Genomic DNA, 16,258 nt, shown 5'->3' on the forward strand with positions numbered 1-16,258 from the left:
GAGAAGGGCGCCTTAAAACTGTAGGGAGCCTGCTAACTTGTGTGAAAACTACAACTACCCGGTCTTCACTAGGCGTTTATCTTGTATTAGTTAGTTACCTCGAGTTAAGAGTACACCTTTTCTCCCTACTGAAGGCACCTTCAATTGAGACAACCCACATGGAAAGCGTCACCAGACCCAGCTCCCATCTGGGTCACATTTTACCCCTCCCCCCCAGTTTTCAAGGTAGTTCAGCTTAACCACTGAAGTTTGGGTCTATTATCTTATGTCTAACAAAGAAGGGACTGAAAAACAGCAGTTTGGTTTGGAAAACCTCATTAGCTAGCTTTGGGTTTGGAAAATGTAGATCAGGGATGGTTGTGGGCTTGATTAATCCCCAAGGATGTGGCAAATGGATCCAGTCCTCAGCAAACTACAAAACACTTTCCTCCACCCCAAAGGGGAGGACTTTGAAACTAGCATTAAAGTAAATCCCCAGGCCCTTTGGAGGGAGATGCAAGGACAGAAAATCTGCTTCATCAGCAAAAAATAAACTGTCCTCTTCTTTCCTCAGAATCTTGGATTGTCTTTACCTCTCAGGCCTGCTCTAAGTCTCATCCATTGGAGGTAAGGAAATTCCTTAACTGGGAAAATTCAGTCATTTTTAAAGCCTCTCCCTTATGAAAATGAGACTTTGAGACATGTGTTTTAATGATATGAATAAAAATAGTAATTGAGACATTTACTGTCATATCCATTACTCAATCATTTTTCTTTACAATCCCATTCAAATTGTCCCAAGCATGAAACAGCTACCCCCAACTCTGTCTCTAAAATGATCCAGTAGCTAGGACAGATGGCAAAACCTCCATACAAGAACAGATTTAGAAGAGCAAAATATTTTTGCTTAGAAAGAGGAGTGGGGAGAGATTATAAAGACTATATACTTTTAGATAGATAAGTAAGCTGTTATTTTTTATCATGTCCCATAAGATAAGAGCACTTAAATTTTAAATGGATACAAGAAAATAAATGCTTTATACACCTCATAATTATCCTATAGAACACAAAGTTGCAAGATACTAAAATAAAGAGTCCAGTTTCAATTAAAGAATTATATACAGATGAGTAAAAAATAGGCTAAAAGTTACATGATCTATTAATCTTTATTCTTCAAGGCAGGTGATCATCAGTTGGAACTTCCACCCACAACTCCATCTTCAGGCAGTGTAGTGCATAATTGGCCAGGTTGATTGTGCAGAGCTGAGTCACCTCCTGCTGCAGCACTGGTGTTAGGCCACTGTTTAAGACAAGATACCAGGCTAGATGGAGCCTTTAGTCAGTAAAATAGGCTAGTTCCTGGCAATTTTTAATATATCCCATTTAAGTCTAGTTTTTTTTTTTTTTAATTCCTGCTTTTATGCAGTAACTGCATCTTTCTAAATGTATCTATTTCAAACCACAACATACAGTACATATATATTTTTGTAAAGAGGTCACCTGTGAAGGGGGGGGGGAGGAGGTGGAATTTATGTCTGCAAGAGGTTTTGGTTGAGAAAAAACTGTTCTAGCCAGGACGTTAGCCTGTTAAGTCTAGTCTCTAGAAATCATGTATTGATTTTGTTTTATTATCCTTACTCACTATTTCTTGAATCTTGATCTTTAATAATAAACTTATGATTGTTTTCACTACAAATATATCTCAGTGCTGAGGTATTGTACAAGGAGCTGACCCGGAGTTGAATCAGTCAAGCTGGTGTGTATGCTGTTTTCTGCGAGTATTCAGTGCATAAAGGGCTGAACACTACATGGGAACTCTTCAGAGGGGCTTGGGGACTGGAATGCACCTAAGGTTAACCTGTAAAACAGAGTAAGGACTAGGATGACTCAGAGAAGATTGTCTGGATGGCTAACAGACTGGTGGTATCAAGGCACTGACCCCCAGTTTAGCACAAGCAAGCCTCTCTCTCACTGGAGTGGTAAACATGACTCTCAGTCCTGGGAAAGTTGAGATCATCACATTTCCACACTAGTTATCCACGGCGTCATCCAGCAAAAGCAAGAAAAAGAAGACTATCTTAAGAAAATAAAAAACAGCCAATTCTTTTCTTTAAAAATATACTTCTTGTTAACATGTACAGAAGGAGAAATTGTTTTCCTTTGCAGATATATTTTTAAACAACACTTAGCATCACAAAGGGAAATAAACACAGTGACTACTACTGTAAGTCAGATAAGGCATTTGGGAAACCAACTCCAGTGGGATTATTGCTACTATTCCAAATGATTTATTTCCAGAGTGATCCAGCAAAATGGAAAAACTAAATTAACTGTAAAGCTCAATCTTTAATTGCTTAGAGAACACTAGTTGTGTACTTGAATTAATCATTAACTGAAGTTTTTATCTTTTATCGGTAAATACTCAAACATCTTACAGTTTAGGTATGAATCCACCCAAGCACATTTCTGCACCCATGCAGTGCACCTCCTAAATCAATGTCACAGGAATGAACTCTGGCAGATCCATTTACAGGATCTAGCCCTTAATTAACATACTTTTTTTAAAAACCTATTACAACCATTTTCTATATAGAACAGACATTAATTTTACATCTGAGTATTTATATAAAAATATACAAAATCCAGAAATTACTTTTTTCACAAGATTTATAATAAAAGTACTACTTATTGAAACATTGGTTGAATACAAAAGTGTAAAAAAACACATTAATAAAATGGTTCTCTTTATACTCCCAAATTTTAAACTGTAGTATTATTTCACACTTTAAGGATTCTGCTCCAAGGATTACTCAGAACAGCTGCGAGTAGAAAGAAAAATGCTAGTATCAAGCCTTTGGCAAGACACTGAGAGTATGGTTCTCCTGAAAGAAAAAAAAAAATCTGAATAAATATAAGGATATGAAAACCCTGGCCCTAAAGTTTTATTTTTATATTGAATTAAAAATTAGGCAAAGATAAAAAGCTACAGAAAACAACTGAACATGGACCTGAATAAAATAATGTTGTACAAAACAACTTGAGGCCTCAATCTTGTGCTGAGAACAGTAGGGGCAGTCCTCTGTACCCTTGCAGTTCTCATTGCAGAAGCAGTGCCTCTGGGCTGGTCCACACTAACCCCCCCCTTCGAACTAAGATACGCAACTTCAGCTACGTTATTCACGTAGTATCTTAGTTCGAACTTACCGCGGGTCCACACGCGGCAGGCAGGCTCCTCCGTCGACTCCACGTACTCCTCTCGTGGTGCAGGAGTACCGGCGTCGACAGCAAGCACTTCCGGGATCGATTTATCGTATCTAGACAAGACGTGATAAATCGATCCCAGAAGATCGATTGCTTACCTCCAGGTCCGGCAGTAAGTATAGATGTACCCTTAGTGTGCTTTACAAACATCAGCTATTTAATCCTCGCAACCCCCTATTAAGCAGATCATACTCATCTTTTACAAATGGAAAAACTGAAAAGTTAACTGATCTACCAAAACGACAACGCCTGGATTGGAACACAGGAGTTCCTAACTCAATTAGCTGAAAGTTGCCAAATGCTACAGGCAAAGGCAGAATACAGAACTTGACAGACTAATAGGCCAGTATTATAGAGCAAGCCATGCATTCTTTTTTATAAAGTAGGTTGGCCAGAAAAAAAAGAAAACTAAACAGAATGGGGATGTAGTGGGGTGGTCACCCCGCTCCTGCCCTGAGGGGGTTAAAGGAGACCTGGAGAGGGCTGTGGCGGAGAAATGTGAGGTTGACTGGGGGAAGCAACCACAGGTGGGGCCATGTCCCAATCAGGCCACAGCTGGCCCTATAAGAGGGCTGAGGGCCAGAGACTAAGAGAGACACCGGGGTCCGGGAGGGACATGGGGGCCAGCGGCAGGCAAGACACCAGCCCGCAGAGGGCGCTCTGGGCTGGAAGAGCTAATCCCTAGGACGATCAGCAGAAGGCGCTGCACTAGTGAGTCGTTGTCCTGCCACAGGGGGATAGAGAGCTTTGAAAGGGGCTAAAAAAGGAACCTTACTCTCCTTAAAACAACATTTTAAAAATAGCAATAAACCCCAAGCGAACTGACAAAGTACTGAGTCTGGTAACTATTCTTCATTTTTTCCCCACTTATCTGCCAAGATACAATATAAATCCAATCATGGACCGTAAAGAACAATTTAACAAACATACTTTACAGCTCACAATTTCCAAAAGACAGGAGAACTTCACTTCCCTATTACAAAGCATCATGTAATTTAACTGATTTTTGTTAATATTTGAAGAAATCCTGATAATACATTGTACTCCACACACACTACTTTTTTACCTGTGTAATACCATGTCAATGGATAAAATAGTTGTGGCCAGCAAACTTCATTTCGATTGCAGTCATATTCTGTATAGTTAATCTGAAATCTACAAACACAATTTAAAAAAAAAACTTAAATTGCAACTATGGTACAACCAGGCACCAGTGCAAATAAAGGGAAAAAAATTAGAAAGCTGTTTGGATTAAATAATCTTGCAGCAGTTTCTTCATGAAACTATTTTTTCATGAAAGATCAATTAAAACAGGAGCATGAAACCTGAAGACTTCCTTTCTGATCAATATCTCTCATTTTTAGCCATGGGATGATTTAAGGGAATGTTCCTTCTTGTGATGAGCACAGATTTACACCAACAAAGAGGATTCTTTTCGGGGTAGTACCAGGGTTTTAAACCAGAAGAACTGGGATGAAACTGACGGGAAAATTTAGATTGAATATAATGGGAAAAAATTATTTATGGTAAGAATTGTTAGTCCATAACATAATTTCCTGAAAGAAAGTCTCATCTCTTGAGAAATTTAAAACTAGACTGGACAAAGCAATATAAAGTTTACTATAAGAAACAAGCTTGATTTATTGGGGCTGACCTAACAGACCTTTCCATATATAATTCTATGGTTCTAGTAGCAAGAGAACAAACACTATGCTTTAGAAATAATAACGTAATTGTTTGAATGTACCTACAAGTGTCAGTTTAGGGTTCAGCACCCGTTATCCATTTGAGTGAATCTCACACAAATAATTCTACTGAGGGACTTGTCACATGAGTAAACGTTGTAGGATGAGGCCCTAGATGCGGAGTACCCTTCAACTCCCATTGAGAGTCAACTGATTTAGTAGGATTTAAGGCACTTCACAGAAACTGACACTTAACTGATAGAACAGCTGTGATTCAGTGCAGTCTAACCAGGCCTCAAACCTAATGACTATTTTCTGGCAAACCAAATTTACTATTTTATTATTGCTATTTTAATTTAGTATTTCTTCATAGGTTTCAGAGTAGCAGCCGTGTTAGTCTGTATCCGCAAAAAGAACAGGAGTACTTGTGGCACAATTTATTTGTTAGTCTCTAAGGTGCCACAAGTACTCCATTTCTTCATAGTCGATGTTAGATATCTGATTTCTATAAAAAGTTACCTTGTCATTGGAATGGGTGGTTGAGCTGGTACTTTAATAAACTGGACTGAAGCAGTGATAGGAAGAGAACTGGACTTATTTTCACAGATAATCCCACATTGGAATTGCCATATCACTGTTGAAAAACTGAAAGAAAATTAACATACAATCAGTGTAATTTATATGGGAAATATATACTCTGACATCTATTTGATCTTATAAAGGGTTTTTTAATAATATTTACAATGTACCTATGATTCTTGCACTGCATTTTCATAATTTTATTAGTTATTCTCTATTTTAATCAGAGTTGGGCAATATCACTCTCCTCGATCCTAATTAAAATTTCAATACACTGAGTTTAATACAAATGCTTTTCACTTTTATATTGTCTTTTCATCATGGCTAACAAAGCATTTAATAAACATTGATGGAAGTCTCACATCACACTGTGAGTCAGGTAAGTATCATGCCAATGTTACCTAGCAGTAAACTGAATTGCAGAGAAGTTAAATGGCTTGCCCTGGGTAACTCAGTCAGTCAGTATCAGGGCTATGACCAGTACTCAGAATAGCAGTCAGGTAGGATCTCTAAGCAACAATGCACATTTGCCAGTCCAAACAAATGCTCATTTTGCATGGACAATGGGTAAATGCTTTTTTTTTTTTTTTTTTTTTTTTTTTGCTGTCACAACTTTGGCATACACACAATAGAAAATTTTACCTATAAAGGTTTATATTATCTTCATCTAATGAGATGGAATGTATAAAACTTACTGCTAACGTGAGCTTTTGACACTTGAAACTTATGAGTTTTGGTTATTTTCTTCCGGAGTTTTTCCACTTATCAGGCTTTCAAATATATAGTTTGCTACAAATGTGTATCAAGTGAAGTTACACAAGTGAAGTTATTTATAACCAGAGAAAAACTTGGCTGCTAATAAAAAGACTGTCAGGTTAAAATAATATTTTAAAGTAATACATTTCCTTACTGCTGTTGCTAGCAACAATGGAGGAGACTTTTTTTTTTAATTGTTTCAGTTTTAATAAGTCTATTTTATCTTTCACCAATAATTTACTTTTTGCACATCTCACCTTGAAAATGAAAACAAGCTAACCAGAAAGTGAAACTGATTATGTATTAGAGCAGCTGGATTTGGGTTGCAAACATTACGGAGAAGAGGAAACCCAAACAAAACCCTAGATAATCATGAAAAAACTGTAAGCAACTGTTTTTTTAAATCTACATATTTTTGGTCTCATTTACCCAACAGTGTCCAACTATATTTGAACACAATATTAATGAAATATAACAACCACCATGATTCTGCTGTACCTGATCTGTACACCGAGTATCTCTTCCTGTGCAATCCCTTCTACTGCACCCACATCAGCAGTGATTATGTGAATATTCAGGTTAGCAGGAATATCTGAGCAGATGCCGTTCAAATTTCCAACACTTGCATTTGCACTAGGATTAGGTGGATCTAAACCTATTCAGGAAAACTGAGTTACTTAGATTTGAAAAAAAAATTAAAAACATATTTTAAACATTATCATGATGCAGTGAGATACTAATAAATACTGCATAGGAATATAACAAAAATGTCTTTTCTTCCTTGGATAAAAGAGAGGTTCCACATGAAATGCTGAGATTGACAGTAAAAATAAAATTTTACTAATCTGTACACATGACATAAATTGGAATTTTTTATTTCCTCATTGTCATAATTTTTTTCCCATAGTATCAGTATTTATATTTAATGTGTGGGGGGATGGCATTGCATGTACACAGAAAAAGAGGATTTCTCATAATTTGAAATTAAAACAGTTACCATACACCTTTACTATGGTTTTATAAGAGAAACTACGTGATTAGAATATTTTAAAGTAAAACTAAAATATATATTAATCTAAGATACAGATAACAAGATGAAGCTTTGACTTACGTATTATTTCCACCAAGTCATTTAGATCACTGTAACTTGAGTTGCCTCTCTTCCCAACATGAGTAGCTTGTATTAATGAATTAAGTCTATCAGTTACATCCTCCCTGCAAAACACTCATGTTGTAATACATTACAAATAAACCTACATCTATACCACTCTGGGCTGTGATTTTATTAGATCTTGTCAGTACTTGTACAGGAGATCCAATATGAAAACCCAAGTGCTGCTGGAATTGATGCGGATGACTCAGTAAGGTGACACACTTCCTTTTGAACCAGTAAACTCCATGCCCAAGCATGATGCAATGAGTTGCTATGCTACTGGAGGGGCCATTTTCTGAATGAGATGTAAAACAAGGGTATCCAGCATTTGTTGTAATTAAGTACCCATCCCTAGAGAGGAAGGCTAGTCCAGTGCTTTGAACATTAGTGTGGGACTTTGGAGACCTAGGTTTGATTCCCAACTCTCTCACAGATTTCCTGTGTGCTTCCATTTCCCATCGGGTAAAATGGGGATACAAGCATTGCCCTAGCTCCAAACGGTGTTGTGAGGATAAATACATTCAAGATTGTGGAGTGCTCAGAGATTATAGAAATGGGGGCCCATGGGGATTTTTAACAAGAGATATTTATTAGTAGTTTGAAGTTTCAAAATTCTCAGTACAGGCACTTAACAAAAAACAAATTTCAGCTATTTGAGTTATTCCAGTGGAAAAAAAAATAGGTCTTTTTTTTTTAAATGGGGAAAATTCATTTTATTGACATTCTCCCAACTCCAAAACAACTTTAAAGATTTTGCTGAAACTACTAAAAAAATTCTTTAGAAAGGCTCTAAAAATAGCCATTTTCAAACCCAAAAGTTACATACTGGTAATTAGAAAAATATGAATGTGTGGATATAAGAGGCTTGTATGGGAACAGTTTTGCAGCATTGGCTATAGTAAGATAAAACAAAAACCCACCACTATAATAATTTCAAATTAGTTAAAGTGCATCGGTTTCTTATTTTGAATGCTAAGATAAGAGTTCTATAAATATTTAAAGCCACAAATGAAGGGGGGTGGGGGAGAAATAGGAGGACAGGACAACCCACATATACCTCACCTTAACTGACCGCAATCTTCATTAATATTCACTTCTAAAACGCATCCAGATAGTGAATTTAATCCAAACAGAACTGGTGTGAAAGTTGCTGATGTACACAAACCATTGCCAACTACAAAATGAAAACATCCATTTGTGTTTCTCATATCAACTTTTCAGTCTCTAGCATGCAAATTTGTAGAAAGCTACTTTGATTTAGAATGCTAAAACAGTTTAGCTCAAATACAGTACTACTAAAATTCTATTTATCTTAAGTGTCCATCCATTTTCATTTGTAGCATCTTAAAAATTACAGATTCTTCAATGCTTTGTTTTATTGCGTATGTCTTGCACTTCCATATAAATGACAATACTTCATATTATCTGTTAGTATATTTTTCTAGTATTTCAGTAGTGGTCTTTTATTCAAGAAAGAGCACTATATACAAAATATAATTATGATATAGGAAAATCTGATTTATACTTGTATATTTAATTGTATTTGGAGTTTCTATTATAAATTTATCTAAATTCCAAGAAACATTAGATTAGCAACTCAGAGCAGTCTGGGAAGGCCAACATAAAAAAAAAATGAAGCAAAACATAATAAAATTAGAGTATTTTTGGTTTATATTGCAGTTGTGATTAAAACAGCATATCAAAAGGTAGTACCTGGCTGCCAAAGTTTTAGAGTGGTAACAGTATCAGAAGAAATATTTACCGCTCTAACAGGTTTGCCAACTTGGTAACCTAAACACAGAAAGAGAAATTGTGAAAGTTTTATAAGAATTAATCAGCATTGACAAACATTTTTATAATACATAAAACTCCCCAAGTTCTTAAAGGTGCCATGGTCTAGTGAATTGAGTTCAGAAATGAAGGCTAGGAACTACTGGATTCTAATCTTGGCTCCCTAGCTACTCTGTGACCTTAGGGATAATGATACAGACCTCCTTTGTAAAGCGCTTTGAGATCTACTGCTGAAAAGCACTGTATAAGAGTTAGGTATTATAGTTAGTCTCAATTACTCTCCCATAAGAGTGTTGTGAGGATTAGTTAGTGTTTGTAAAATACTTTCTAAAAGTGCCTAGTAGTATAATCATGAAGCCTTCTCATTTTGCTAGAAGTATTGTATCCTACAATTCTGAACATGTTGGGGAACCCTAATTGACTGATTAGGTGCTTAGTTTCACATCTAAACAGAACTTTTCATTACAGCAAGAATGGTTTAACTTCAAACAAAAGAGTATTAACGACTTTCAGAAAACAGTAAGAGCCAAATTCTACCTTGTGTTAGCTGGCTGCACTATGGAAGAGAGGAAAGAGGGCAAAGAAAGCCTCTTCTCTTCTATCTTCCTATGCAGCCACAGAGCAAGATTCTAATTCAACATTCAAGGGAGCATTAGGATGAAAACTGCTAATGCATCATGTCAATGGGAATACACACAGTAGCAAGCACTATGCCTGGTAGTGTTTTCACGATCAGACCCTAATATTTTAGTTCCACAATATCTGATGATACTTTTCAGCATTATCAATATTAACAGTGGCAGGGCAGAAAACAGGGAGGCTGTGATGATCAACATTAAGACGAAATGAGAGGGATATAAGAAATAAAATTGGGCACAACTGGTTATGGCTGTCAATAAAAAAAGATTTTTTTTCCCTTCCCCCATCAGCCAATAGAAGCTTAAAATAAAACAGTAGTATTACCTGGATTCCCAGATAGCTCTGTTGTATTAGTAGTATTGAAGCTTACAAAGTTTACTGAAAATCTCTGTGTCAGTATTTCTATTAAAAGAAAAAAAGTAAATAATTTCTTAGCAAAAAAGTAGTCCATTGCAATATTTTTGTTATTTAAAAAAGCAATTGCATCAAAAATTAAACTCCCTCTCCCCCACCCCCCAGTCACAAAAGTCTTGTTAACTGACATACACATCAACCAGCAGCTGCCATTTAGACCCACACTCTTGGATTGTGCGTGCTCATATACGATTATATGATTTCAGAAGCTAATTTACACCTTCTGTGAAGCTTCTCAAATCCAGCAATGCAGGCCACTGACATGCCTTTTTTGTGTAAACAGTACATAATCAATGATTGGAGGTTGATATTCTAAGAAATAACTACCTAAAACAAATAATATACCAACCAGACACCACCCGGCTCTTCTTAGCCCAATGGAAAATTCTATTTCAAATTGATGTTTGATTAAAAGTATTTTTCACAAAACTTCTATGCTGAGAAAAAAACTATTTCTGAATAAGCAATTTTGTAGAGATGCATTACAGTACCTCCATCACATAATTCTCCAATGAGGACTGTGACATTTATTTCCTCTATTGTCTTGCCTTTCCATATGAACATATAATATTCTGCAAAGGTCACATTTGTACATAAAACCTCAGTAGACTGAATGTCTTCTGCAAAGAAAAGAACAGTTCAAATGATGGAAACCATACTAATGAAAGAGGTTATTATGCCTTAAGGAAGATTTTCTACAGAATGCAATAAAAAACTATCTTTAACAAAATCTTGGGCATAACAGCCTTCATTCTAACTTTTTTTGAAAAACAAAAACACCTCCGTTTTAGTGTTTAGTTATTATGATACCATGCCAGCTCAGAGCATCTATGATGCACTCTTCTAGCCTGGAGATCTTCTGCATGAAAGTGTAGATCAACTGGCTGTAAGATACATTTAATGAGAAAGGAGGTCTTTCAAAATACCAATCTATACATCTGCATGTGGATGGGGCTCAACTATTATACTTGAGTGTAAACTTTAAATATAGCCAAAGGGATCCTTACATCTTAACTCCATTACAACTGTTCATTTTTAGTTCTATAAAATTACTTTTGCGACTGGCTAAGATGTATAAGGACTACAGGTCTGATACAACTCCCACTAAAGTCAATAGACTTCTTTACATAGATTTCAAAGGGAGATGGATAAGACTAATATTTTTCAATTTGCATAGCACAATAATTTTTTTTTGTTTTTTCTTTTTTTTAAAGTTTCAGGTAATTGCAAAGATCTCTTTTAACATCTTAACTTAATCATCAACTCCTTGTCTCTTTAAGAATGGTAAGAATAATATGAGTACAGAAAACATACCTGGTTTAGTGATGAAGTTACGTACATCAGTTACATTCCCATAGATCACATTTTGTTGGACAGTGTCTGACAAGAAAAACAGTAAATGCAGCAAGTCTAACTAGCAAATGAGACACAGCCTCATACTGTTTCCTCATCCAAGATAGAGGATTTATTAAACTATAAAAGAATGAGTTAGAAAATAAACCAGCAGGTCTCAGTAAAAGACTATACAGTCGTTACACCACAACAGGTTCCTCTGAAAGAGCATGCTTTATATGACACAACAAAATAAGCAATTTTTGCTGAGTTGCTCTATTAAGATCCAGAGTGATATAACGGACCCAAGCAATGCCCTCAGATACTCAGGTACAACAGGAAGACTGAATTAGGCCCAGACACTTTAAGCCACTAGTTGTATAATACACTTTCAGAAGAGCAATAATTATACTGACACTCTCTATTTTCTAATTATAATCAGATCTTTCTCATTAAATGATAATGTATGGTGTTTTGAAGGATTAATATACTCCCACAGAAGTGCAACATGTGACAAGAAGTGAGGTGGGGGGAGTATTTTACAGTGTAAAGAGAATGTCTTACCTTGGAAATTTATTGGCAAACAACTTAAGATATGTTGTCCTCATGCTGGCACAATGGCCAGGGGGTAATGTAAATATATCTGAGACCCAGGAGACAATGCTTTCTACACTAGGAGAACAAAGTGTTACAAAGAAGCCACTTATGGCTAACTCTAAAGGGAGAATAGTGTCTGCCCTTGGCTGGGGGGAAAAAAAAAAAAGCTCTTACAACAGTATGAATACATAAAAGGAATGCTCTTGATGGGGGGTCAAAATCTGTTTTTGGTGGGAGAGGGGAAACTGAGGAAGTCATAGCCCAAGCTCAAAGTCTCATATCCTGAATCTGGGGACCCTACAGCAGGGGGCTTGCCACAATAACCAGTCAGTCAACAGTTGAATGGCTAAAATGCCTTGCAAGGGAGAAGTTGTTAGATCATAACAAAAATAATGCAGGATATCATATTGTCAATATTAGGACTTTAAGATTACTATATCTATTCTTAAATCAATATCAGTACATTTTGTCAAAGCAAACACAACATACCTCCAGTACCACTGGTTATCATCACATTATGAGACAATCCTTCCTTGTAAGCTGACAGACTAGTAACACATTTAACATCAAAATTCTGAAGGAATGCTACTGGGGCGTTTCCAACACACTGCCCAGCCATGGATCGCTGCATGCAGTTCAACAGAAAAGAATATGAAGATGGAATTTATTCTAGCTCTACTGTTGAAGCTAAAAAGCACACAGCTATTTCATTGCACACGGTGTCTGTACTATGCCCACCTACACTTATCTCAAAACAAGCAAGCTGTTAGACCAAATGATTTATATAAAAATAATCAGATTTTAAAACACGGCTTTCAATAATATTACAATATAATTCAAGGTTTCACTCTGATTTGTAGACCAACTACAATCAGTGACTCTAAAATTAAAATTCTAAAATGTAAAGAAAATTAGAAAAAGCCTGGGTAGTTGAGGTAATAGAAAATAAACAAAGTTTTCAGTTAAAGAGCAGGGAATATAAAAAATACAAAAATATGTTAAGAACCCCTAAAAAATTTAAAAAGCAACAGGGAGTTAAAAATTTTAAGTCATGCCAAATCTGTTTATATTTCTTGACAGTGTATTTTTCTTGGTTAAATTCAAAATATTAATTTTATATGAGAAAAAATTGATGGTAGAAAGACAATGTTTATTTTTTTTAATGTGAATTTTGTGCTAGTTGAAAAGTGTATTTCACCAGTTCAAAACAGCTAGTCACAGAATTGCTTGTATCTGTCTTTGTTCCTATACAGTGAGACAGACGGACAGTGAGACTGACAAATAAGGAAAAGAAAGAAAAAACAAAAGCCAAATACTGCTAACATGAAGCTATTACCTGACGAATTGTAAAATACTCATTCTCTGTTGTCATAATTGGATCTCCTTGTTTGTAACCACTTAAAGGTTTTTCTGGAACAGTTTGCAAAGGAATCTTAAATGAAGAAACTAGAGATGAAGAACTGCAAACAAATTTTAAAAAATAAATGATTAGTGTATCACCTATCCGATGCAAATAATTACTCATTATCTCTTTCAAATCTCCCTCTTTCATATTACCTCAAAACCATACACAGTTACATTTTACTATAAAACTTTAATAATGCATATATTTTAAAATGTTGGTTCTGGATAGTTCCTGTAAACAACATTATTCACATTACACAAGTGGCATAACTTCTTTGGCATATAATAACTATTCGATACATTCACTATGACTTTTTTTTATTAAAACTTACACAGAGCCATGGTAGAAGTAGCCAAGAAATGGTGTATTGTTAAGAGAAGACTGTACACACAAGAAGGGAAACCAGTCAGGAGCACTGTTCGTTGTCTGAACAGAGCACAATTGGTCAAAAGGCAGGTTTACATTCCCACCAAACACTCCAGCAAAACATGATCCACTGAACAACTGCTTCAAATCTGGCGTGCATTCCTTGAAATAAAAAGAAAAAGGAAGTCGTTTAACATGACAGGGCTTTTTTTCTGATTCACCAAGGATGCGCTCTCATGGCAGGTGATATACATACCAGGGTTATTTAAGAAGTGTCTCCTAGCACTATGAGGAGTTAAGATTAAAATGGAAATACGGACACAAATGTTGTATTCCATAACACATTTAGCAGAGCCATAACATTTGAGCGGAGTATGGCCTTTTAAGCGTTTTCACTATATCAAGTTTCCCTTTTTAAAATTCTATCATTAAAAACCAAAGGGCAATAACAGAAACAGTGTTTCCAGTGAAATTTAGTGCTTAGGACACTTCTAGTGACTGAAAGCCCCTATTTATATTGTTTTAAAGTGATGTACTTACTCTTCAAAGACAGACAGTTGATACTAATCCACAATATTTTAACAAATAATTTCTCAGGTATTTTAGTGGACTTTGCTGTATTTCCCTAAGAGTACTGGTGACATCAAACTTTAAAGGGAATAACTTAAAAATTAAATGTGTAATCAGTACCAGATCACAGCAACAACGAATATCACAAATTCCAGCTGTCAGGTTACAAGGACAAGAGCCGAGGGGCTGGAACACTTGGTTAGGGATGACTGTTGCATTTTCTATAAAAGCATAATATAAAATAAAGTTAGGCCATAAAATTAACATTTTCATTTGCATTGCAATCCCACTAACAGATTTATATGACAACATTTTTTTTAAAAAGAGAAAGTAGGCATTAAAGGTTATTCCTACCTTATACATTTTTTTAAATATTGACAAATAGTACCAAGGATCTTTTATTGCTGCCCTATCTCCAGTTTTCCAATTACCTTACATTTTGGGCCAAACCCACCCCAATCAAACCCACTAAGGACTCCCCTCTAACAGGCAACTTCACATGTCTAACCTAAAAGATTAGAATAATCCTGTTTCCATTAAAACTCAACAGATGGAAAGTGACTGCTAAAATAAATCAGACGTTAGATATCCACATCAATATATTTTAATCATCACTTCTCTTCTGTTTTAAAAAAATAATGATAATTAATTGAAAAAAAAACAAACAATTACTACTAGTTTGCCTCACAAGCAATGGAACTGCAAAGGTAGTTTAGCTTGTAATTACCTTATTAAGTCAATTTTGCAAATGCCCAAAAGATACAACTGTAAAAAAAATTATGGGGTGAAATGCTAGCTGGCGCAACTGATGTTAATGAATGTGTTGGTTTGATTTAATCTTTTGTCTATAAATTATAAATACATTAAAGTTTGGGGCAACAAGAGTTAGCACACTGGGAAGTGCCAAGGAATACATACAAATATTCAAAAACGAAACTAGAACCAGCCAAGATACTGATTTCTTTTTAACTACCTAACCATTTACCTGACACATTTCCTGTAAAGGAAGAGTTGGCATATATTTCAGCTTGAATCAGGAGATTTGCCAACACTGTTGAACCACGGCAAGCAGAAACTTGAAGAGTCTCAACAACGCAAAGTGGCTCCATGCAGCAATCAGTTGTGTTAGACAAACACAACTGCAGGTTTCTCATCAAGGTTACTGTCACTTTGGAAACATTCTGAAAAATATCAGTTAAAGTTTGACAGCTATTTTTAAATGTACTAGATTATACTTAGTTATATCCTGCATCAGCTTTGTGCAGGGCAAGCATGTATCCCTTCTGCTACATGCGTTATAATTGAAGCCTCTGTATATCATTGTATCAAAAAGAATATTTGTATGGGACAAAGATCTGCATTGAGATTTGCAAGTAAACAAAGCTGTGAAATGTATGCAGATATCTACACAGATGTTTGCTCACACTTAAATGAATTATACTACCTCAAAACTTACATGCACAAACCTAAAACAAGCAAAAGGATTCATGTTTGGTTTCTTATAGAGTCCTGACAGCTGTGGATTGGACTAATTTTGCTGTCCATCAAGGCCTCAATTTAGAGAAACACTTCTGGCTGACCACAAGCAATGCAAATCATGGTATCCCACAGAAATTCCAGAATTCATAAGAATAAATAAAAGTGATAGTCTAGCATTTACATAGCACCTTTCATTCTTATATAACACCTTTCAAAAGATCTCAATCCCCTTCACAAACTACAGACAGATAG

General features: G+C 35.7%; 1 protein-coding gene and 1 long non-coding RNA gene across 2 annotated transcripts in view; one reads left to right on the forward strand and one right to left on the reverse strand.

The window, feature by feature from the left end:
- LOC101944206 (uncharacterized) overlaps nucleotides 1-16,258 on the reverse strand; it is a 49,751-nt gene that overhangs the window by 30,362 nt on the left and 3,131 nt on the right. Inside the window, exons 4-19 of the mRNA XM_065568532.1 lie at nucleotides 15,513-15,708; nucleotides 14,648-14,748; nucleotides 13,923-14,119; nucleotides 13,523-13,646; nucleotides 12,676-12,811; nucleotides 11,572-11,637; nucleotides 10,749-10,877; nucleotides 10,168-10,245; nucleotides 9,127-9,204; nucleotides 8,476-8,587; nucleotides 7,372-7,475; nucleotides 6,759-6,915; nucleotides 5,445-5,570; nucleotides 4,307-4,395; nucleotides 3,172-3,293; nucleotides 1,827-1,837 (exon numbers count right to left, since the gene is read on the reverse strand). Of these exons, the coding sequence (XP_065424604.1) occupies nucleotides 1,827-1,837; nucleotides 3,172-3,293; nucleotides 4,307-4,395; nucleotides 5,445-5,570; nucleotides 6,759-6,915; nucleotides 7,372-7,475; nucleotides 8,476-8,587; nucleotides 9,127-9,204; nucleotides 10,168-10,245; nucleotides 10,749-10,877; nucleotides 11,572-11,637; nucleotides 12,676-12,811; nucleotides 13,523-13,646; nucleotides 13,923-14,119; nucleotides 14,648-14,748; nucleotides 15,513-15,708 (1,826 nt within the window). The remainder of the gene's footprint in view (nucleotides 1-1,826; nucleotides 1,838-3,171; nucleotides 3,294-4,306; nucleotides 4,396-5,444; nucleotides 5,571-6,758; nucleotides 6,916-7,371; nucleotides 7,476-8,475; nucleotides 8,588-9,126; nucleotides 9,205-10,167; nucleotides 10,246-10,748; nucleotides 10,878-11,571; nucleotides 11,638-12,675; nucleotides 12,812-13,522; nucleotides 13,647-13,922; nucleotides 14,120-14,647; nucleotides 14,749-15,512; nucleotides 15,709-16,258) is intronic.
- Nucleotides 94-1,294, forward strand: LOC101936190 (uncharacterized). Its single transcript, XR_010592800.1, has 3 exons — nucleotides 94-225; nucleotides 554-606; nucleotides 1,158-1,294. It is a non-coding gene; the product is annotated as an uncharacterized LOC101936190 (long non-coding RNA).

The sequence above is a fragment of the Chrysemys picta genome, chromosome 15, assembly GCF_011386835.1.
Source record: "Chrysemys picta bellii isolate R12L10 chromosome 15, ASM1138683v2, whole genome shotgun sequence".
Classification (NCBI taxonomy): Eukaryota; Metazoa; Chordata; order Testudines; family Emydidae; genus Chrysemys; species Chrysemys picta.